The 23,598-nt window shown below is 43.9% G+C and overlaps 1 protein-coding gene across 1 annotated transcript; it reads right to left on the reverse strand.

The window, feature by feature from the left end:
• Window positions 1–5: 5 nt before the first annotated feature.
• Window positions 6–22,197, reverse strand: cds1 (CDP-diacylglycerol synthase (phosphatidate cytidylyltransferase) 1). Its single transcript, XM_084550971.1, has 13 exons — window positions 21,887–22,197; window positions 13,502–13,659; window positions 10,220–10,316; window positions 10,007–10,104; window positions 7,671–7,810; window positions 6,192–6,250; window positions 5,477–5,559; window positions 5,062–5,149; window positions 3,797–3,865; window positions 3,252–3,401; window positions 2,971–3,090; window positions 2,358–2,461; window positions 6–1,792 (listed from the first exon to the last, which is right to left on the reverse strand). Exons 1-13 carry the CDS (start codon window positions 21,953–21,955, stop codon window positions 1,657–1,659), a joined length of 1,371 nt encoding a protein of 456 aa, XP_084407097.1. The 5' UTR covers window positions 21,956–22,197; the 3' UTR covers window positions 6–1,656.
• Between the last annotated feature and the right edge of the window lie 1,401 nt (window positions 22,198–23,598).

Raw genomic sequence — 23,598 nt, forward strand, 5'->3', positions numbered from 1 at the left:
CCCCGACTGTGCAACTAAAATCATCGGTTAAATCAATAAAGGAAGCAACGTCTTTAAAGTCACTCTCATTTCTGGACCTTTAGCGCAGAGCTGGATAAGTAAATTGTAGTTTAAACATCTCCATAGCAACCTTGCAGAGCCTCTAACAGAGGCTGTTAGCATTGCAAGCTAATAAAACATGCACAATGCTGCTTTTGCACCAACTTCATCAATAAAGTTCGAGCGACATAAACGTGCGACGGAGGCAGGAGTTAGGTTGTGGCGAGAGATGTGTTCACGTGGCAGATGAGAACATTTTAACCTCGAGGCCGTTTGACTTCCAGTGCGCTAACCGTGTAGCCTGAAGGGTCTGAATTAGCTTATGGTAGACTAGTTTTTTTTTTGGAGGTGCTTCTTCCCGCCTCCCCTCCTTACGCTAAGCTCTGCGCTGAAAGGTGCGCCCACGAGAGCGGCGTTGATCTTCACCTCGAAAAACTCTCGGAAAGAAACCGTTCCTTCAAAAGTTCCTCCCGCTAATCCAAAAGTTCACCCAGAGAGCACCGTCTAAATAAACCTCACGTCATGCCTACATTGACACCAGTTAAAAATCTAATTTGTTCATGCTAAAGGCTACAAATGAGTTAAATCTCTCTTATTTTTTTTTTGTTTTTTTTTGTTTTGCATACCGTTAAAGTGTTTTTTTCTGTTTTTTTCTTTTTCTGCAGCAGGTCACATACGTAGGTATATATTAAGTATTTCTTCAGCTACATATATTTTATGTACAACACGTTAATTCCAGTGTTGATTGCTCAGATAATGCTCTACCTTTCTGCGCTAGCATGCATAATCAGCATCGACTAATGTTGTGCAAGTTATTTCGATGTAGTCAGGAAGCTAAAAGCTAAAAGTTCACACTGTGGAAATGAACGGCAAGTATGGATTGATTTAGTCCGAGGCAGGACCGGTGTGCATGCTTCACGTTTTGTTATTCTGTGTGATTAGGATCGTTAGCTACAGCGGAGTCTATAAAACCTAGTCTACAGTATGTTTGACAACCCTGCTGCACAAATGCCCCCCCCCCCCCCAAAAAACCCTGAAAATCAAGTTCAGGTCTGTAGCTCAGGTCCACGCGCCCAACACGATGGGCCCAGTTTATGCTGGTAGAAACTTCTTCAATCTGTTTTTTTTTTCTTCAGCTAAAGTCAGTGCAATATTTGTTGTCCACAGCGTAAAAGTATAAATCCACCGACCACCCGCGTGTCGAGAGTCGTGTGCTTTCGAGTCAACTTTTCACACTTTCCAGTAAAGACGTTTTATCTTCAGTACCTAGGACGGGGACTTCGTGTCGTCTTGTGAAGTGTAGCTGATGTCGGTCCGAGGGAAAAGCAACAAAGCCACCCATTTTCGTTGCTGCCGTTTTTGTTTTTTTGTTTTTTTTTTTCTAGAGGTTATTCCTTTAGTCCGAAAGAGTCCCCTCGAGTTTAAAGTTTGTGACGTTGAGCTAGTCGGAAGTCGAATAAAGAGGCGATCGATGGGATGACGATGGACGCTCGGTGATCTGGCGTCATACAGCCACAGTGCTCGTGTGTCTGCGTGTGTACATGCTTACACAAACTTTCCAAAAAAAGCACCTCTCCGCACCCTGTCCGGTCGCCGTCCAGCGAGTCCGGCGTCCTCTCACTCGGCCTGCGTGGCGGCGGGAGGGAGCATGCCCCTCTCTCTCAGGTGGGAGTGCAGGATGTGGAAAATACTGAGCTGCTGTTCAGGTTGAAGCATCAACAGCTGCTGCAGGACTTTGCTGGGGTTCGGTCCCCTGCGGGGTAGAAATTTAAAATGTGACCAGAATGAAAAACAATCCCATGTCTCTAAATGGTTCTTATAGAACAACAGGGATTTTAAAAACTCCTCTTTGGGTCCCGGTTATCGCCACATGAAAGAACGTTTAAATGAACATTTGCAACCTTAACACTGTCATATTTTAAATGGATCTGGAGCTTGGTACAAGTCTCTAGTTGTTTTCTGGACTCATGTTCCTTCTCCATTTGCTTTTGTATTATTTAAATCACTCTTTCCAGACGGTCAAATCACGTAATTCTTTACTTCAACCTTCTCTTCAATGCAAGGGAAGCTCCACAAGCTCAAAGTTTGTTTTTTGACTGTCGCTGCATGCTGAGCAGTTATTATTATCATCATTATTATACGTCGTTTGGCTTTACCTTAACTACTTTAAATACTCTTATCTGACAATACATACACACAAAATACATACATTTGCAGCTGCATCATCGTTACACTCCAATAACGCGGTGATAATCCACTCTTATCTAAAAAAATGAGTGTGTTTCTGCAGCTGATACGCAGAATTTCTGATTTCTTACCGGACAAAGCTGGCGATGTAGACGTGTGTGAACGTGGCCATCAGGTACTGACAGTCGAATCGGTCCATGATGCCGCCATGGCCTGGGATGGTGCTGGCAAAGTCCTGAGGGATGACACAGACCAGGGTGTCTTTAGCGAGTTTCATGTTATTTTTTTAGTTATTTAGGCTGCATCCTGCTAAACATCAAGGAGTGTCATTGCTATGGGGTGGGGGTGTCTGGTCTGGTCTAGGTGGGTGCTACATGTCTAAGTAACATCCACATGAATGAATGCCAGGTCCAGAAGTTTCCCAGCAGAACTCTGAATTGTCACAAGATGGTTTTTCACTTCTCCTGTCAGTGGTCATAATGTTATGCAATAAAAGCTCAAGTAGTCCAAACTGTTTCTGCTATATTTACTTAAACTCATGTGTAAATATCAGTTTGTAGCCTGAGGTGAAGCTGCAGTCAGTCAACTAAGCAACAGAGCTCACATTGGAGATATTCTACCGACTATCTTGACACTGAAACGGGAAGAAGATAAGCAACTTAAAATATACCGTAAAACACAGAACCAAGCAGAAGACGATTGATTAAAATAAAAAATAAAAAAAGACACTGAGAGGCTGTTTACCTTTATTTTGAAGGCTCGCTTGAAGCCACTGGCAAAGAAGCCACCAAATGGTCCAATGAGTGAGCCGAAGGAGGAGAGGAAGACGCTGTGGATCTGGAAGGGGTACAGGTTCACCGTTTTCTGCGAGAGAGATCAGAGGTAAGTACAGAAAAGTGACGTGATCAACAACAAAAAGGCAATATGATGGATGTATTTAATTTAAACCATCTGTTATCTTTATACTGGTCTTAATGCAAGTGATTCTAAATTAAAGGAATAAACGAAGCAGAGGAAGATCTTACCCATCCAATTATGTTTTGTACCACAGCAGGAAGAGTGTACTCCTGCATCACAAAGATATCGGAGGGCTCACATTCAACCGTGAAGCTGTTCGTCTCGCTGAACCCCACAGGACACACGAAGTACTGGAACTGAGACAGGAGGTAGGCCAGCTGAGGGTTGAAACAAAAACAAAGCACAAGACGCAAAGAAAAGATGATTAGTCGTCTCCACTTCTGCACAGGAAACGAACACAAGCTACGTGCATGTTATGAAATTCCAGAAATTGCGACAGAAAGTAGGAATATTTTGCGTTCTTTGCTGTGAAACTAGAAACCGTGTGACTATTTTTAAAAGCTGTCTTGGCTGTTGTAAGCCTGAGGGGAACTCCCACATGGTTGTTTCTTATCTACACTAACATTGCATGAAAAAAAAACACGTTTTTGGACATTCTCTTTTATTTATCAGCTACTGCAAACACATTTTCCTGCCGTGGCTACTTGGAAACTGTGTGTAAGGAAACGCAAACCATGTGAGCGAGTGTCAAGAGCAACTCCAGCGTACTCACAATGAAGCCAAAGACCACGGTGGCGAAGAAACCTCCGATGAAGCCCTCCCAGGTCTTCTTGGGTGAGAGCTGCAGGGCGTTAGGAGACAAAAACAGAGGCTGGTCTTTCATATCAACGTGACGTTGGGTTTTGCAATTAGTCTCGTCACAAATCTTACAAGTGGCGTTTGACCCATAACATTTTAAATCTGTGTGATTTGGTATTAATTGGGTCTGTGTGTTATTCAGCGTGTCAGTAAAGTTGAGGGCATGAGAAAAAATGTTATATTCTAATAGATGTAAAGACATGCAGTACACCGATCAGTCATAACATTATGACCACCTTCCTAATATTGTGTAGGCCTCCAAAACAGTTCATCGGAGAATAGACATGGGCCTTCTGAGGGTGTCCTGTGGTGTCTGGCAACAGAATGTAGTTAGTGGGGGGCTTTGAGGGGAGGGGCCTCTGTGGATCATCCCACAGATACTTGATCAGTTTGGGATCTAGTGAGTTTGGAGACCAGGTCAACACCTTGTGCTGTTCCTAAAGTGTTTTTGTGTTTGTGCTGACTATCATGGGGTGAGGGGGTGTCTGGTCTGGTCTAGGTGGGTGCTACATGTCTAAGTAACATCCACATGAAGTTGTTCCTAAAGTGTTTTTGTGTGCGTGTCTGTGTCAGGCTGTATCCTGCTGGGGATGGCTGCTGCCATCAAGGAGTGTCATTGCTACGGGGTGGGGGTGCCTGGTCTGGTCTAGGTGGGTGGTACACATCTAAAGGCTCATTTAGTGTATTGTGAGACATAGACGGCATAACCTATGCACATTTACACTTGTGCACTCGTAAGTCTGGCTCGCTCTGTAAAAACGCCACCTAAACACTAGTTGGCGCTGTGTCTTTTTTTGCCAGTCGGGTTAATTTTTGTCTCTACTTCCTGCTTCACTTTCAGCAACTTTCACCGAAATTTTGCAGAAGACGAGTCACACAAATGCTTGTATCTCCGAACCTCCTCAGTTAACCTTTCCTCTGTGTGTTTCATCTTTATTGATCCAAAACAATCAATGTGAAAGTCTGCACAGGGTCTGGGCTGTTGCCGTAGCTATGGCATCAAATTGACGCAGAAGCCTAAATCGCCTATTAGTAACATCCACACCAATGAATGCCAGGTCCAAAAGATTCCCAGCAGAACACTGAATTGTCACGAGATGGTCAATGTTGTTCACTTCTTCTCCTGTCTGTGGTTTTAATGTTGTGGCTGAATCGGTGTATCCTATTAGTTTAATTTACCTTTATAAGTGGAGTTCTCCCGAAGAAGAACCCAAACAGGTAGGCCATGATGTCGTTGCAGATCACAATGGAGATGGGAACGATGAACCTGCAAAACAGGAATTCCAGTTTTGATGAGAGGAGGCGACGAACGTGAACCAGACACACGAGAATCAAAACTACTACTACTTTGATTTAATGATAAGAGCTACTACAGCTACAACAAATTACTTGTGTGTTATTGTAATGTGGTAAAAAGATAAACAAACTTAAAATAACATGCTTTCTATGGTTATGTGACTTAGTATTTTTTTATTTAAATATAGTTGCCTCAGGTCACTGTGTACAAAGAGCACCACAACACTGACAACAGACTTGTGGTGGCAAATATGTGACAACAGGACAGGTTCCTCGGGTCTAATTGCGTCCTGCTTACCAGATCATTCCTTCAAACAGGTTCTGAATGACAAGGTGGGACTGGGTTACCACAATCAACAGGGTCACATGGGTCCAAGCAAACTGGAATGGCAAACACAAACACCACAGTGTCACTCCACTAGAATGCAGGCGTGCCGGCTCAGACGTTGCCTCGCGTCAGAAACAGTGGAATCGCACAGATAGATAGCTAGACGAGGTGAATGACACGGACAAAGCCACGTTGCCAAGATGATATATATAAAACTTAAAGTGAGAGAAGAGCATGCAGCAGGTGAAATGTGGTGAACATGAAGATGAACGCTACAAATGATTAAAGCAATTAAACAGATATTGAACAAAAAGCAGCAAAAATAAAACCAGTCGAGTCTGAGCAAAGCTGAGAAAGTGCCTTCTAACGGACTTTGCTTAATTTCATTTAATTAATCAGTACAGTTGGTTACAAACAATAAAATGTGATGCGTACACATGACAGAAAAAGCAAAACAGATGAATATGAATGAAATAAAAGCTGAAGCCACTGAAGATGTCCTGTAAACTATGCATTGCAAAGGTGCAGCAATTAAACAGCACCCCACTTCTACGTATTCTGCATTTGCAACAGCATGGAAAGTAAGTCTAAATCTTTTGTTGTAAGAAGCGATGTAAGAAGCGATGGAAGGGGAAGGATGGGAAAGGTTAGCGTAAAGGCGGTGGTTAACTTGGCTGATACACACCATATAAAACTGCAGGCGGTAATGTTTCTTCACTAAACTCAGCACAAACATGCAGAAACCTGTGAAAGAGTAGACAACAACATGCAGTCAGTCAGTTTTTTTTTTTTTTAAACTCATGGTTAAATTGTACGGTAGATTAAAAATACTGTCAGATATGAATGAGACTTGTGCGTTGAGAAGGCTTCTTCCTAGGTTCACGATAAAAACTAAAAGTGAACACTAACCCTCCTAAAAAAAAAGCCCACTCTGCTCTGATTGGTCAGCTGTTAAGGAACCAGACTCATCACTCCACATAAGATCTGCTGGTGTTTTTGTAACCAGGGACGCTAGCTAATAGCAACGACAGCTAGCTAGCTTGTAGATCCTGTACAGGGTCAGTAGCTAGATGAGGGGGGGAAGCAGATATTAAAGGGGAATTACCGTTTTTGTACTTTGGTGTCATTTGGAGTTGTTCCGAAGATATTTAGATCCAGCGGAGTGCCGCGTATATCCATACAGTGGGAGTGACTGGGGCACCGAAACGCAGCCTCTAAAAAACGCATTACCTGCCGCGAAACTCGTTCATTTCAGCAACTCTGGACTCAACGGGGAATAGCACTAGGGTATCATAACAAAATATTGGTGAAATGAACGAGTTTTGCGAAAGATAATGCGTTATTTAGAGGCTGCGTTTCGGTGCCCCAGTCACTCCCATTATATGGATATACGTGGCGCTCCGCTGGATCTAAATATCTTCTGAACGACTCCAAATGACACCAAAGTTATATGGGTGAGTAAACGATCGTATTTTATGCCAGAAATAAGGTCCAGGTTGTAAAAAAACGGTAATTCCCCTTTAAAAATCCAAGAATGCAATTCACTGGATGGGGATTAGTACACATGTACATCCTCAAGTGCTGGATGAGTCAAATTAATAAATTATTTTCCTGCAAATTTGAAAATACCATTAAAAGTTTGTAAAAACTACAACTGTTTTGTAAGGATGGCAGACCCTGGCCTATAAGTTACACCCAGAACGGATAGCGCCAGACATATCTTATAAAAACGCTTTGAATTTGATTTAAACTTAAATTTTCATTCTGAACTTACCTAAAAAAAACAAACTTTAAAACACTGGTATGCTGGGAACACAGTGGTGTCGGGTTTGAGTAATATAATGTATGTGAATCATTACTATGCTGTTTGTCCTGATAAAAGCCACAGCTTAAGGTTTCAGCTTTTATGGCACATCCGGCTGTACGGAGCAATAAATCGTCCTATCAGAAGAAGCGAAACTCATAAATTAGTTTCTTCCTGAGGCCTTACTTTCTGTCTTTCCTTTCCAAGAATGTTATTATTTATAACTCAACTCTACTACCCAGATACAGTGTCGGTGGTGAAACCTAATCCACCCTAATCCAAAAAAAAGCATGAATGGAAGCAGAGGGGCCAAAGATCGCACGTGTGTGTGTGTTTTGTTTTCTTAAAGGTGAGACTTACCTGCCAGGTACAAAGCAAAAGAGATGAAGCGGTGATAGCGAGCCAGGAACTGCAGAGGTTCCTCTCTTTGCACAAGCGCCCCAAAGTAATCCGCAACGGTTTCACCATAGAAGAAGTAATTGACACAAATCAGAAAGTACCTGAGGAAAAACAGAGGGTAGTTAGTCGTGTTTGTGATTTATTTTATATTTATTTATTTATGCACAGAGATTATTTTTGTGTGTTTTAATCTGAAATCTGCTCTCATCTAGGAGTGTAGTGTGTGTGGGTCAGTGCCCCCCAGTTCTTCTTGCCCACTGCACATTGACCTGCCTTGTCTGTTTTGTTATTATGAGGGGTGGCCTTGGTGAAAAAGGGCAAGTTTCAATTAGCCTTCATTTACTTCCAGCATGGCAGTGATCTTTGCTCCTGGCTGCACGGTGCACTGCCGCCTCATCCCGTGGGCGTGTGGGTGGGTGTGTGTATACAAAGTGTTAACTAAAAATAGGAGCAAAACACCAGGCGCGGTGGGGGTGCGCGGTTACTGCGTGCAGCAGACGAAAGTGACATGAGTCAGCGCTTTACTGAAGGAACAGCGGAGCCAGATGAAGAGAGGCTGCCAGGAAAATGGATAAGAGCTGTTTTTAAATGGGGTCTGAGAATAAATGCAGACCCTGTGGCACTAATGTAAAACACTAACGATTAATGTTAATAAGTTCCTATTTTGGTACCTTGCTTTGAAAAATTAAATGAATACATTTCTTTATTTGAGATGTTTAGCATCTTTCTTTCCAAAGTCTTTACACCAAAAGCTTTAGAAGATCTTTGTCTAAATAAAAATTTAAATCATCAGTGACTTTATGTAACTGTACATACACTATATTACCAAAAGTATTCACTCATCTGCATTTCCACGCATATGAACTTAAGTGACGTCCCATTCTTAATCCATAGGGTTTAATATGACGTCGGCCCACCCTTTGCAGCTAGAACAGCTTCAACTCTTCTGGGAAGGCTTTCCACAAGGTTTAGGAGTGTGTTTATGGGAGTTTTTGACCATTCTTCCAGAAGAGCATTTGTGAGGTGAGACACTGATGTTAGAGCAGAAGGTCTGGCTCACAGGCTTCGCTCTAATTCATCCCAAAGGTGTTCTATCGGGTTGAGATCAGTCAAGTTCTTCCACATCCATGTCTTTACGGACCTTGCTTTGTGCACTGGTGCTCAGTCATGTTGGAACAGGTAGGGGTCATCCCCAAACTGTTCCCACAAAGTTGGGAGCATGGAATTGTCCAAAATCTCTTGAAGCATTCAGAGTTCCCTTCACTGGAACTAAGGGGGCAAGCCCAGCTCCTGAGAAACAACCCCACACCATAACCCCCCCCCCTCCACCAAATGAGACAAGTACCGTTCTCCTGGCAACCACCAAACCCAGATTCATCCATCAGATTGCCAGATGGAGAAGCGTTACTGGTCACTCCAGAGAACGCGTTTCCACTGCTCTAGAGTCCAGTGGTGGCGTGCTTTACACCACTGCATCCAACGCTTTGCATTGCACTTGGTGATGTATGGCTTGGATGCAGCTGCTCGGCCATGGAAACCCATTCCATGAAGCTCTCTACGCACTGTTCTTGAGCTAATCTGAAGGCCACATGAAGTGTGGAGGTCTGTAGAGACTGACTCTGCAGAAAGTTGGCGACCTCTGCGCACTATGGGCCTCAGCATCCTCTGACTCCGCTCTGTCATTTTACATGGCCTAAGTTGCTGTCGTTCCCAATCGCTTCCACTTTATTATAATACCACTGACAGTTGACTGTGGAATATTTAGCAGCAAGGACTTGACTGGACTTGCTGCACAGGTGGCATCCTATCACAGTACCACGCTGGAATTCACTGAGCTCCTGAGAGCGACCCATTCTTTTACAAATGTTTGTAGAAGCAGTCTGCATGCCTCGGTGCTTGATTTTATACACCTGTGGTCATGGAAGTGATTGGAACACCTGGATTCAGTTATTTGGATGGGTGAGTGAATACTTTTGGCTATATATAGTGTACTTCCTGGTGTGTTTTTTAATTTCCTTATTGAGTTCTGACCTCATGTCTATCTTATGACAAACCTTTTGTATATTCAGGTCCTTGCACATCTAGATATTTTAGAGAATAAACAAATAAAACACAAATATTTCACCCTCTAAAAGATCTGTAAGTGTGTTTGTGTGCCTCCAGCTTGTCTAGCAACATAAGGATCACATGCTACCCTGAGATCTGAGCATAAATTAACATTTAAAGTGTAAGGTTAAACATCTGCTCATAATGCGTCTTCAGTGTTTGCTCTTTACTGCGAAATCCATTTTCCTCACCAGCTCAGTGTCCTGAACCAGGGCAGGTCGTAGGAATGGTAAACTCTGTAGCCGATGGTGATGATTTCTTGGAAGCACTTGATTTGCACGGTCATGACCTACATCGGATGATAAGAGCGGAGCAGAAACATGAGGAGAAAGCCGTGGACGACAAACTGGCTTTTCTCTTTCCGCCATCGCTAATCATAAACAACGGTTGTCATGGACACTTACGATCAATATTAGCGCGACAGGTCCCATGTAGATGATGAGGAAAAAGCCCGAAATCATGGCTAAAGATAGAACGCCCCTTATCCAGTAGTTCTTCCATCTGTGGAGATTAAAAAACACGAAATTAGTGAAATATATTCACGAATTCAATATATCCTCCTTAGAAATCACACCTATGCTTCCTTTATTCATTCACGCTTCATTTGAGTTTTCAAGCAGAGAGAAAGTGAAATAACACAGACGTATGATGATTTACTGTGTGGCTCTCGTCTCTTTGCATACAGTTTTAAAGCACGTGGCGCAAAAAAAACAAACAAACATAAATTCAACATTTAGAGCCGTGATATTATAACTGGGGGTCATAATTAGCAATATATGGGACTGACTCTGATTTATATCAGCTGACTGGTGGAGGTAAAGGTTGTATTGAAGCCACAATGGCTGGCAGTAAAGAGGGCGATATCTGGTCGTATTCCAGTTTGTATGTACACCGATCAGCCACAACATTATGACGGGAGAAGTAAATAACATTGACCATCTTGATCTTGTGACGATTCAGTGTTCTGAAGGGAAACTTTTGGACCTGGTATTCATTGGTGTGGATGTTACTTAGACATGTAGCACCCACCTAGACCAGACCAGGTACCCCCACCCCATAGCAATGACACTCCTTGATGGCAGCAGGGAGTGTCACCCAAAAACGCTTTAGGAACAACTCAAAAAAAACATGAAGAACAGCACAAGATGTTGACCTGGCCTCCAAATTCACTAGATCCCAAACTGATCAAGTATCTGTGGGATGATCCACAGAGGCCCCTCCCCTCAAAGGCCCCCCATTAACAACATTGTGTTGCCAGACACCACAGGACACCCTCAGAAGGCCCATGTCCATTCTCTGATGAGTCACAACTGATTTGGAGACACAAGGGAGACCTACACAATATTAGGAAGGTGGTCGTAATGTTACGCCTGATCGGTGTATGACCTCTGCTTTCAGATGTAAACACTGAGAACAGCTGACAGTCCCACAACCGTGCTAGGACGCCTGTGATAGGTTGAACTAAACAGCAGACAGAGAGGATAGAGAGGAGGACGCATGAAAGTCAAAGGCTGCAGACGAACCCAGCTCGTTTAGAGTGTGTTGGGTGAATAATAATCATCATCCCTTAGTGTTCTGGTGCATTTAGCTTATGATGTTGTTTTAGCAGCTGGTGCAGTCATGAAGCTACTTTACCAGCGGTTATCATGGCCACGAATGTTCATTGTTTTTTTTTTCCTTTACAACGCACGGTGCAGCGTTTGTTGCTGTGCTACGCCGCCGGCTGCCTGGGAGCAAAAACAAAAGGGAGGAAACAGATAAAAAGCTGCACAGGAGCCAAGCAGGCCGGAGAGGCTGCTGCCTGCTCTATGAATGGAGCAGAAAAAAACAGCTGCATCATGAGAAAAAAGCTGCTGCTGCTGCTTCCATTCAGCAACCGTGTGCCTCACACATTCTCTCTCTTCCTCCTCTCTTCACCTGCAACCTCCTCGTCTGATGCATCTTCTTTTCGTTCATTCATCTTTTACCCTCCCTCCTCCACCTCCTCTATACTACCCATTCCCCTCCTCTCCCATGCGTTTATCTTCATCTTATTCCTTCTTTTAATTTCTTTCTTTCTCTTTCCTTCATCCCACTCCCTCCTCCTCCTCCTCCTCTCTCCTCTCTCCTTCTCTGCAGTCTGTTCATCCACAGGTCTCTCTGCAGCACACTAGCTCCACCGGCGAGCCTGCGGGGATTAGTGCTTCCCTCCTCGTGAGCCTTTAAGCCCTGTGACACGGCCGTCACTCATTGGTCACACGGCTTCGAGTATCATCTGCATGTAAAAACAGGGCCTTGTTCATTTGGGTTTAAGGTGCTGGAGACTCAGACCGGAGCAGGTTGCCAAGTGTTACAGGCCCGGAGTCCTGGAAAGAGGCATTATAAGCTTTTTCCTTCAATTCTTTTTATTGTTTCTATTAATGTTCTGGCACTCAAACCATAGACTGTTCTGTTTCCATTTTTAAGACACTCTTTCGTAAATGTCAAAGCAACACTCACTTGCGTTTAGGGATGTCCTGATCAAGTTTTTTTGTCCCCCATCTTTTAATACTCGGCCGATCCAAGTCCTGATCCTTAAACAAACAAAATGTCTTTCCCTGGAAATTCATAGAGGCTTCTCTTGTCTGCACCGTGCGACTGGATTAAGTCCAGTAACTAGGGCTAGGTCAAAGCTGATGTAGCGAGGAGAGGGTAGCTCGTACCTTAGCTCCAGAAAACCCTTGTTCTCTACTACAGAAATGTGCTGGTCTAACTCTGTAACCCCTCTCTGTTGTTTCTGTGCAGATTATTTCTTTTGGCTGGTGAATCAAACTGGCAGTATTGAGTAACGATCATCTACTACCACCTCCAAACATCCACGTTCCACAGTAAGCAGGTCATTTGCTTAGCTGCAGAGTTCATTTCCTTCACTACGCTGATAAGAGTGTGTTCAAACCTCTCAGGTCACAGCGTCTTGGTCCATCTGACCTACGTACGTACCGACAAGATGATCAATCTCTGTTAGATTTTGGGAGAACTGCTTGTTCCAGCAATATCGCGGCTGAGGAAAAATATCTGAAGAAGACCTTGGCCTTGTCCGTTTCAGGGTGTGTGTTCTCAACCAGTGTTCTGATCTGAACACTCAAGAGGCTCATTTGGAAGTTGAGCAGGGCGACAACAAAGATTTCATTTTGACGCACTAATCGAAGACGTCTGTAGCCTTGCTCTACTTTGAAAAATAACAGGATAATAGAAGATCAACACATTCACGCAAGTGTGAAGAAAAATAACACAGGATAATAGAAGATCAACACATTCATGCAAGCGTGATCCTATCTAGGAGGTCATATCTGAACTGCTATCTGGTTAGAACCGCTCTCTCCAACTATCTCGTTTCAAGGGGAGACAACTATTTCTCTTTCTTTTCGTGAGGACAACCGATGACGCACTCTAAATGTCTTCACCGAGAGACTGTCTGAAAACAAGCGCTGTTCTAATTAGTTCTGACAAACCATGAGCCAGCCCGTACAGTTAAACAGTAGGCCTCTGTTCATGCATTTTTACTGGTTTTAATAGAAACTGACTGGTCTGTGCACTAAAAGTTATCAGACCCTTGTGGCTTCAGCCTGTAATACAACACAGGGGCAGGATCAAGCTGCAGGGTAATTACGTGTAATTTGGTTTCTGAACTAACAACATCTGTGTGTGTGTGTTTGAGGCGAGCGTACCTGGGCGGCAGCCCCTCTAGAGCTTTGTTCAGGCATTGTGGAGTGTTGTCTGTGTCTGCACTGGAGAGAGGAACATCTGGAGTGTCTGCTTTGGAGTCGCCATCACATTCTCCCTCTGTATCACCCGGCAGGCCCAGCCTGTCATCACCGTCGGCCTCCTGGCGGAACAAGCACAAAACAGATATTCAAATGCAGACTTTAGATAGACGGAACAAACGGTGCCTGTAGAGGCTGCTCACTTAGGTTAAATGCAGATTAAAGATTCATTATAATAAAGACGTTTGCCTCCCGGGCAGCAGCCTGGTAACCTGTTAACACCGGGTGTAGACTTTCAGCCTCAGTCATGCTCCACCAGCAGTCCTCCACAGACTGGGATCAAACTTTTCCCCTTTTATGGACATGGTGAGGATTGTGTTTGGCTGAAATATGTTGTAGTTATGTATTTGGAAGTATTTCGTTAAATGTATAGATGCATTTCAGCGCTGGTGACGAAATTAAAACAAAATAGAAGAAGGAGCTCAACAAAAAAAGCTCTGTTCTTCTCTGTATCTTCATGTTTGTTTTGAATTGCATCCTTTTAAATAGGTATTTGTTTCTTTCTACACACACAAAAACAGACCTATTTGAATCGCAGCCAAATTTAGAGGACAGATACGCCCGTCCTGCTGTTTGTCCTCCCCCCTACTGAGAGGCTAAACTCTGGCCTCATGAAACCGCCGTCTGCTCAGTTTGGACTAGACCCTGTCTGACTGCCTCAGCGTTTACTTGTTTGCATCTCAGTGAAAGGACGACGACGCCTGCATTTATTTCGCCCTTCTGTCTCGCTGTGCTTTCTATTCTTTTCTTTTTGCCAGGACTCACTCTGTCCTGAGTTTAACTTCCATCATGCAACCAGGAGGTGAGCCGAGATGTGTTTTCACCATAAAAGAGGCTATTTTTAAACCGGCTCACACGTCCATTGTCGGATTAAGTTTCCGTTAGCACTTGAGAGGCTCGCTGATGCTCCTGGACATTTCTCTGCCTTTCATGGTCGCTTTGACTCGCACGCTGCTAAATATGGTTAGTGGGGGGGCATCAGGGTTAAATCAGAGAGCTTTGGAAATAAGGTTAAAAGTGGGAAGGCAAGTTTGGGTTGAGGGGGAAGTCTGCTCGCTTGAGTTGGTGTTAGGGTTAAGGAGAAGAGTGACTTCAGATTTCCGTTCAGGTTTTAAAGAGGAAGCGCCGACGTCTGCAGACTGAAACAGTGGCGACCTACAGGGTCAAATCTGTCAGTGTGGCTTACATGTCCCGACTGAAAAGGGAAGAGAAACACCACTGGCCAAAACTGTGTCTCTGGACGATTGCCCAAGCAGTAAAGTGAAAGTGAGGAGGACACATGTTGTGGAGAACGACAACTCAAATTCAGACCCTTCAAAACAAGTTTCACTCATGGATTTATTTATTTATTTTTAGATATTTCAAGCTGTCAAAGTGTCTAGTTTCCGATTACGATTAATGACATATCCTGTAGATGTATACAGAGATGATCTAAACTAGATAACTTGATAGTTAAACAGGATGTATGATACACAGAGGATTGGTAGTTGATAAAAAGCCAGCAGTGATTTGAGATAAATGCTAAATGATGTTAAATTTCAGCTAGTTTGTCTATTCTACCATTTTTTTGAGGCCTTTGAGGGGAGGGGCCTCTGTGGATCATCCCACAGATACTTGATCAGTTTGGGATCTAATGAATTTGGAGGCCAGGTCAACACCTTGTCTTCATGTTTTGTTTTTTTGAGTCGTTCCTACTGCTGGGGATCCATCCTGCTGGGGATGGCTGCTGCCATCAAGGAGTGTCATTGCTATGGGGTGGGGGTGCCTGGTCTGGTCTAGGTGGGTGCTACATGTTTAAGTAACATCCACACCAATGAATGAATGCCAGGTCCAAAGGTTTCAAATTGTCACAAGATGGTCAATGTTATTCACTTCTCCTGTCGGGGGTTTTAATGTTATGACTGATCGGTGTATGTCTTTGTGGTCATGTTTGGTTAAGACATTCCGTGATGTCAATGAAACAGGTCACGCGGAGCTCCAATATTATGGCCTAATCTGCCTGAACGTACTCAAGCTTCTTAATCAAACTGTCAAACACTCGTAATCCTTTGTTTACAGAGCAAAGTGTGCTAACAACAATGTAATCACGACACAAACAAAACCCTCCGTCGATGTGTGTGTGATATCAATCCAAGTTATCGCGTGGGATCGGACTAATCCTCGAGTCTTTGAGTGTGCATGTAATCAAAGCAGTATGCAAAAAAAAACACAAGAGCACGAAATGAAAGACAGTAAAATCAGCCGCAGCAGGTGGTGGATGTAGAAATACACGCTGTGCAACACGGCCATGTTTATGCAATGTTTGAGACAGAAGCAGCAGCAGCAGCAGCAGCAGTGTGACTGTCCATGCAGCTCAGCTCAACCTTCACAGTCGTCTTTGTCCTACACCCCTCCTCCTCCTCGTCCTCTTAGCTATTAATGCGTTTGCTGCAGAAGCGGGAGGAAGAGGGAGGGAGGAGGGGATCAACTACAGGACAGGTGACAAGCAGCTTGAACAAGTTGTGTTGCTGCTAAATCACTGAAGACGAACTAAATCAGAAAAGAGAACAACGGAACAACATATACACGGTTATGTACGAAGGAATGGGCTAAAATTCCTCCGAGCTGCTGTTGACGACAGATCAGCACTTACTGGAAATGTTTAGTTGCTGTTTTGCACCTCACACATGTCTACAAATGATTCATTTTCAGTAGCGGCTTTGGCCTCAGCGGGGAATATAGCTACAGACGACATGCTGCTAAGAATTAGGCTAATCAGCAACGACGAACATTTACTGGCTGCTAACAGAACCGTTCACCTTTCAGCAGATATGCAGAAGCCTTTTTTTGCAGAAGCACAGCAGCTGCCACGGTCTGAAAAGCTCACAACACAGGTCAATATTGTTGGGATAAAAACATGGAAACACTAGACTTGTCTGTAAAGCTCAGGTCTGCACTGTTACTGATACCTTTTTATTGCAGTTCTCATCTGTACTGGAGCTGAGTTTTTACACAATCCACCCATTTAAAGGCTCCTTAAATAATTTGAGGCGTGATCCGCCTGGCTTTTGGCTGTCAAAATCCGGTGACAGCCAGAGCTGCTGACACCGAGCGTCGAATCTGTCTGTCAAGAATCCCAGGGGGTGACATCGCTAATGGTTCAGCAATCCTTCTGCACATTTAAGATGGCGCTGGACACTTGTAGGCTAGCTCGTTGAGAAAGAGAGTCAGGTTCTACCGATGGAAGCTTCACCTCTACAACGTCACTGAATGCTGACCTTAGCTGGATAAACGATTCTGTTCCTGCTTACTTCTCTAAGCCAGAGGTTTAAAACACAAAATAAACACGGGTATCTGATACAACGAGAGGGGTGCAGACAGAAGCTGTGACCAGCAGAGCATTAAACGGCCTGATGCCACTGCTGCTGCTGCTGCTGCTGCTGCTGCTGCTGCTGAGGCTTCAGGGAGGACGTCCAACCAGCTGACAGCCCACCAAGGTCAGCTGTGTTGTGGAGCTTTGAGCTGCCGAGAGCTGTCCGAGCAAACAGTGTTCAGGAGGACCATGAAGGGGGGTGGTGGCAGAAATGTTAAGAGTCAATATATACACCCATCAGCCACAACATTATGACCACTTGCAGGAGAAGTGAATACCATTGACTGTCTCGTGACAATTCGATGTTCTGCAGGGAAACTTTTGGACCTGGCATTCATTCATTGGTGTGGATGTTACTTAGACATGTAGCACCCACCTAGACCAGACCAGGCATCCCCACCCCATAGCAATGACACTCCTTGATGGCAGCAGACATCCCCAGCAGGATACACACAGAAAAACACACACAAAAAAAACTAAAAGAACAGCACAAGGTGTTGACCTGGCCTCCAAATTCACTAGATCCCAAACTGATCAAGTATCTGTGGGATGATCCACAGAGGACCCTCCCCTCAAAGCCCCCCCCCCCCGCCCCCCCAAATGTCCACTCTCTGATGAGTCACAACTGTTTTAGACTATGGAATATTAGGAAGGTGGTCATAATGTTATGCCTAATCGACGTATGCAAGTCTGGCTGACTGAGCACCGACGGCAAATATTGGCTTTGGAGTGAACTAACAGTCTGTAACAAATTTAATGCTAACATGCTCTGTTTGGGTGTGACTCCAGGGTGCGTGAGACACAGAAAGACGATCTTTTAACCTCCAAAACAAGATGCATGCAGACCTGACTCACACACGGTTTCACCTCTGCACAGAGAACACCTCACAGCAGCAGACAAAGAGCGTAAAATCCACAACGCTTACGCTGCATTATTTGACCGAAGGCTTTATTCCTGCGTCTGACAGTTTGCAGATTGTTTTATTTATCGTTTCCAAAGAAAAGCACACTGAGGACGGCGAGTTACACTTTGTGCTGAACAGCTGCACTTTCAGTTTAACCGTTGCCTAACAGAGTTATGTCTGGTTTGTTTGGGTGGATCCAACTATAACCCTTCGGATCTGACTCATAGGAGAAATATTCATTACGCTGCATGTGTTTACTTAGGCACAAATCTCTTTAATTACAAGGACACAGTTTCATTATTGCTTATTGTCCTGCCTCTCCAAAGGAAGGAGGAACTGTCCGCCATGAATCATTGACAAGTGTTCACTGATACTACTGGAGAGCACTGAGCTCATCTCTGAGCAACTGTTTAACCACGACATTACAGAGACTACAGATGACCTCTGGCAACATTTTTTAGTCTATTATTTTAGTCCTTTAACATGCCAGATTGTGTGGAGATTAATTAGGGCAGGAAGTTAACAGGCATGCATATACAAGGACACAAATAACCACAGAGGCTTTAGCTCGGCTCAGTATGGATCAATTCTAAAGCCAAGTCAGAGCAGGGATCAGGGATGCTGCGTGTGTGTGGACGAATGGATAAACGCAATGTATATTTGTTTTATGTGAAATGTTTCTTAAACACAAGTGTGGTTTAAGAGATTCAAAGTTCACGTTGACTGGCTGTGCACACAAAAAAATATTGAAAATACTGTACGACACGATGTTAAAACAGGAAGGAAACCAAAAGGTGCAGTTCCTCAAATGTCCATTAGAGGCTGGCTGCGAAGGCGAGTCAATCCGATAGACTATGGACGAAGGCTCTCCACTTCCTTCCAATGCTCAAACCAATGCTCGTGTCCAGGGATGTGGGTGGAGACATCTTGCGAGTTTGGAGCCAAACATGGAGGGAGGGCGGAGCTTATGACCTAAACTGGAGCGAGCCAAGAGGGGGCGCTCTACTTGCTTTGGCTTCACTTTTGAGGAGCTGTCATGGCGTCTATTATTTTTGCAGTCTATGGTCAAATCCCAAAATGTCCAACTTTACAGCGCAAATAAACATGTAGGGTTTAGAGTTAGACTTAGATAAACTTTATTGATCCACAAGGGAAATTGTTTGGTCCCAGTAGCTTAGTTGCACATAAAAAAAGTAAAATAAAATGGCCTCTACAGCTAATTTCTCAATTCATGCCAATTTTTTAATACAACACAGCCTTTTAAATCAGATCAAGGATTAAAACTTATGCTATTTAAAGCTTGTTGCATACTCTGCTAGAGGCGAGAAAGCTCCTAGGGCTGCGAGAACAGAAAAAAAAAGTTTGTTTTGGCCAGGTCATTTATGCTTCTCGAGAAACTCAAGGGCCGAACTCCGAGGAAGTCCTCATGGGGCCCGCCCACTGCAGAGAGGCACCTTTACACACACACAGTATGCCAATCTCTACCCAGGAGAGATTAGCGGTCACACTGGGAGCTCACAGACTTCACGGAATGGCCGCTAGCATTTCCGCTTTTCCGCATTAACCACGCCCACTTCCAATTTCTGACCATTCACAGATAAGAAGCCGGACACCTCAAGGGAAAAATGTTCTGCCCGGTTGATGTGTCGAGAATTTCTTTATTAGTCTCGACCAGTCGGGCTGTGGTAAGATGCAGAGGGCTGCAGCCACCAGACTGCATCTTTATATACAGTCGATGTCTGAAACACCACAGTGCATTAAGTCACTATGACGCTCTCTGAAAAGAAGTGTGAAGTCTAGTCACCAGGGTTTTTGTTTTTCCGTCTAGTCTTGCTGCTCGTGCATCTCTTGTGTTGAGAGTGTGGGTTTTTATTTGGGACAGTTGCGTGCAACAACTCACCAAGAATGCACTCTGAGGGAGGTGAGGACAAACAAGACGGGGCATTAATGTCAAGACTGACCGCCCGTAAACACACTCAACCGAGCAACAGTAACCAGGAGCGAAACGCAGCGAACAGGTCCAAGAGTTAATTTGTCTTTAACACAAGTGTCCACAGAAGCCGCTCCGCTCCGGAGTAACCTCTTAATCTTCATGTACAAACCTCATTTGACTGTACAAACTTGTTTTCTTTCTTCAACAACATCAGAGGCCCTCAGATGCTCTCTAACTCGGCCTTTTAGCACCAAGACCGGGATTAGTTTCATGCTGTGGGGGGATTTCATCATCGGAACCCACACTGTGCACAACACTTTAAGGCGGGATGAAGCAAGAGGTGGACACACGCGAAGTGTTTCTGAGCACATTTCTAAACGCGGATGTGACGGCAAGCATCAGTGTGGCCTGACAGCTTAGTAAATGAGAAGAGTATTTGTCTCAAGTTTGCATCAGTCCACGTCTTATCAATCAGTCAGGAGGCACATCACAATATTCCCTGAGGCCACATTTGACATTTGAAGACGTACAAGTTACACCGGTATAAAACAGAAAAGGTGTAAAAATGCAACTGAAATGATTTACAGCTTTTCTTGGTCTTTAGTGATAACACACTTGAACACTCGGCTGGACAAAGCAAGAAAGTTTTTCACTATCACAGCTAAACCAAACGACTAAAAGAGGAAATGCTCGACGTTTCACGGGACAGAAAATATAGAAATGTTCTCTACCCAAACAGGTGCACTGCAGGTGGAAAGCAGGTATATATATATATATTTGTTATTTCCTTCCTCTTTTATCTTGTTGAAAGATGATTAATTCTCTCTCTCTCTCTCTCTTTCTATAGAGGGACTGTTTTCTCGTCAGGATATAGGAGCAAACTTGACTTTCCCGGCTGCATGATTTAGTAGAAAAAGCTGCCGAACGGCTCTCCTGGGCGTCGTCAGCAGCTGTTTGCAAGATCAAGTGTGAGTTGCCCTGCTCAGGATTTACTATTGTCTTCATTCTCCTGCAGTTACCCGCTCGTACCTGAACGCATCATTCTCCAACCTGACAACCTGCCCTTTATTGATACCTCCAACACTCAATCATTACAGCAGTCAGCAATCAGAACTACCAGTGTCACTAACAGTTATAAATCATTTTAAAACTATCATGTATGTATGTTTCTTCACCAACTACACCGATCAGGCATGACATTATGACCTCCTAATATTGTGTAGGTCTCCCTTGTGCCTCCAAAACAGCTGTGACTCATCAGAGAATGGACGTGGGCCTCCTTAGGGCGTCCTGTCGTGTCTGGCAACAAGATGCTGTTAGTGTGGGGGGGACATTTGAGGGGAGAGTTCTCCGTGGATCATCCCACAGACACTTGATTAGTTTGGGATCTAGTGAATTTGGAGGCCAGCTCAACACCTTCTGCTGTTCGTCATGTTTTTTTTTTGTGAGGGGCTGGCATAGTGGAGTGTTATTGCTATGGGATGGGGGGTGCCTGGTCTGGTCTAGGGGGGTGCTACACGTCTAAGTAACATCCACATGAATGAATGAAAGGTTTTAATGTTGTGGCTGATCGGTGTATAAAGGGAAGTTGTAAACAAATATATGCATTTTTAAATATTCACTCTCTGACTTGACTGCGTGGATGGTGGGACATCAATGAGGGGAAAGGAGACCCACGTTTCCTCTCACAGGTGCAGACAGGAGGCCCCCTCTGATGATCCTGCGTGGGGGTTTTATTATTATTTCTTCTACTATGCATCAACTTTGGAGATGTGTGGACATGAGGACATCCGTGACAGACAGCGTCAAGGTGTCCCCCTCCACCCCACCCCCCTCGCCATGACACGGACGTGAAGTAGACACCGGACCGACCAGAGAGCAGGTTCCGTGTGTCTCTGACCGTGTGCAGGATTAACCGGAGCGGAGCCAACGGCTGGCTGGCTAACTAACTAGCTTATGTAGCCCCCGATGCTAACCTGGCAACCCAGCTAGCCCGCTCTGCTGCCTGACAACAACCTGCCCGACTAGTTTTAAACAGGGCGAGGTCTTTTATTTTTATATTTTTCTTCTTACTAACACAGTGGAGGGTTCAGTTTTACCTTGTCGCTGATGTTCTCGGCGCTGTCGGTGTCTCCTCCGCCTCCGCCTCGCTTCCTCAGCTCCGTCATGTTTCGCTCGTTTCGCCGCCGGGACGTTAATGTGTCACATAAGCCGACTCCGAGGGAAGGAATGGAGGAGGGAGGGAGGGAGAGAGGGAGGGAGGAGGAGAAGGAGGAGGAGGAGGAGGAGGAGGGGATGAAACCCTGGCTTCTTCAAATGAACTCCTGGATTTATTTCTGACCCGGGTCGGGCTCTAAAGAAGCTCGGCTCGTGAAGGAAGGCCAGCCGGTGCTGTCACGGCGTTGCTACACAGCTGCTGCTGCTCCACAGGACGCGACCGACTCCACTGCGTGTATTTGTTTATCACCGCAGTCCCTGATCTCCTCCTACTGTTGCCAAGAGACAGGAAAGAACCACGCGCTGCTTCCGCTAGAGACTTTCAAAGTAAGAGCTTGGATAGATGAATGAATAAACAAAAACATTCTTCTTGATGATGATTATTATTATTATTATTATCCTCTCCTTCGTTTTATTCTTGGTAACATTATGCTTATTTATCTTATTATTAATACTCCTACTACTACTAATAATAATAATAATGATAATAACAATATTATTATTATTCTCGTATTCTAATTTTGATAATGATATTGACAAATAATAATAATAATAATAATAATTAATAATAGTGAAGGAGAAGAAGATGTTTCAAACTTTGTGTGGATGAATCTATGGGATAAATAAAATAAAATGATGCACAATGCAATGAAGCAACTTTTAAAGTTAAAGTTTAGAAAAAAAAAGACATAAATATTAATAAATAAATAAATAAATAAGTGTTTCCAATGAGTCTATAAGGGTTGAAATCTCCACCAGAAGCTACACCGTCTATATGATCCCGTAACCCGTGTACAGTATATATAACCATCATCTCACACCTTCTATTTGCAAATACGTGGTAATTTAACTCCTATTGAGGTTTGTTGTTGTTTTTATTCATGATATTCATGAATGTCAACATATATATATATATATTTATCCTCCTTTAACACTCCAAATTGGTTGTTTCAACTCAGACTAGACACCGTGAATCTCTCTGATGCAATATGTAAATATTTTTTGTACATAACATATTTGTCTGCCGTATTCTATTCTTATTATATTCTAAAATTTTTTTGTATCTTCTGCATCTTGCACTGTTGTTTCCTGCCGCTGTAACGCCCTAATTTCCCCACGGGGATGAATAAAGTCTTATCTTATCTTATCTTATCTTATCCTAACATGAACCTGTAAAGAGTTTGCTTGGGAACTTTTAACAAGTTTGATAAGTGCGCAATAAACTGTAAATATGCGTGGAAACATGTTTAAGCAAACGAAGCCAGAAAATTGTAAAGAAATTATATATTTCATTCATTCATTCATTCATCTTCTGTAACCGCTTGTCCTGTGAAGGGTCGTGTGTGTGTGTGCGATCCAGTCTATCGCAGGACAGAACAGAAATTGTACAACATAAGCAAAATGTATAAAACCACAGCAGTCGTTTGAAAGACACGTTTATTTTGAAGTGCGAGCCCAGAGACTTCCGGTCCGACTGTGTCTCCTTGTTCAACTTTGTACAGGTATGCTGCGGTCGAGACTCTCTGTGTGTGGTCCATTCATACTGGGTCATGCTGCGGTACACAACAACCAGCACGTACCAGGGTCCTAACTT

Source organism: Chelon labrosus (genome assembly GCF_963514085.1).
Source record: "Chelon labrosus genome assembly, chromosome: 9".
In the NCBI taxonomy this organism is placed as follows: Eukaryota; Metazoa; Chordata; class Actinopteri; order Mugiliformes; family Mugilidae; genus Chelon; species Chelon labrosus.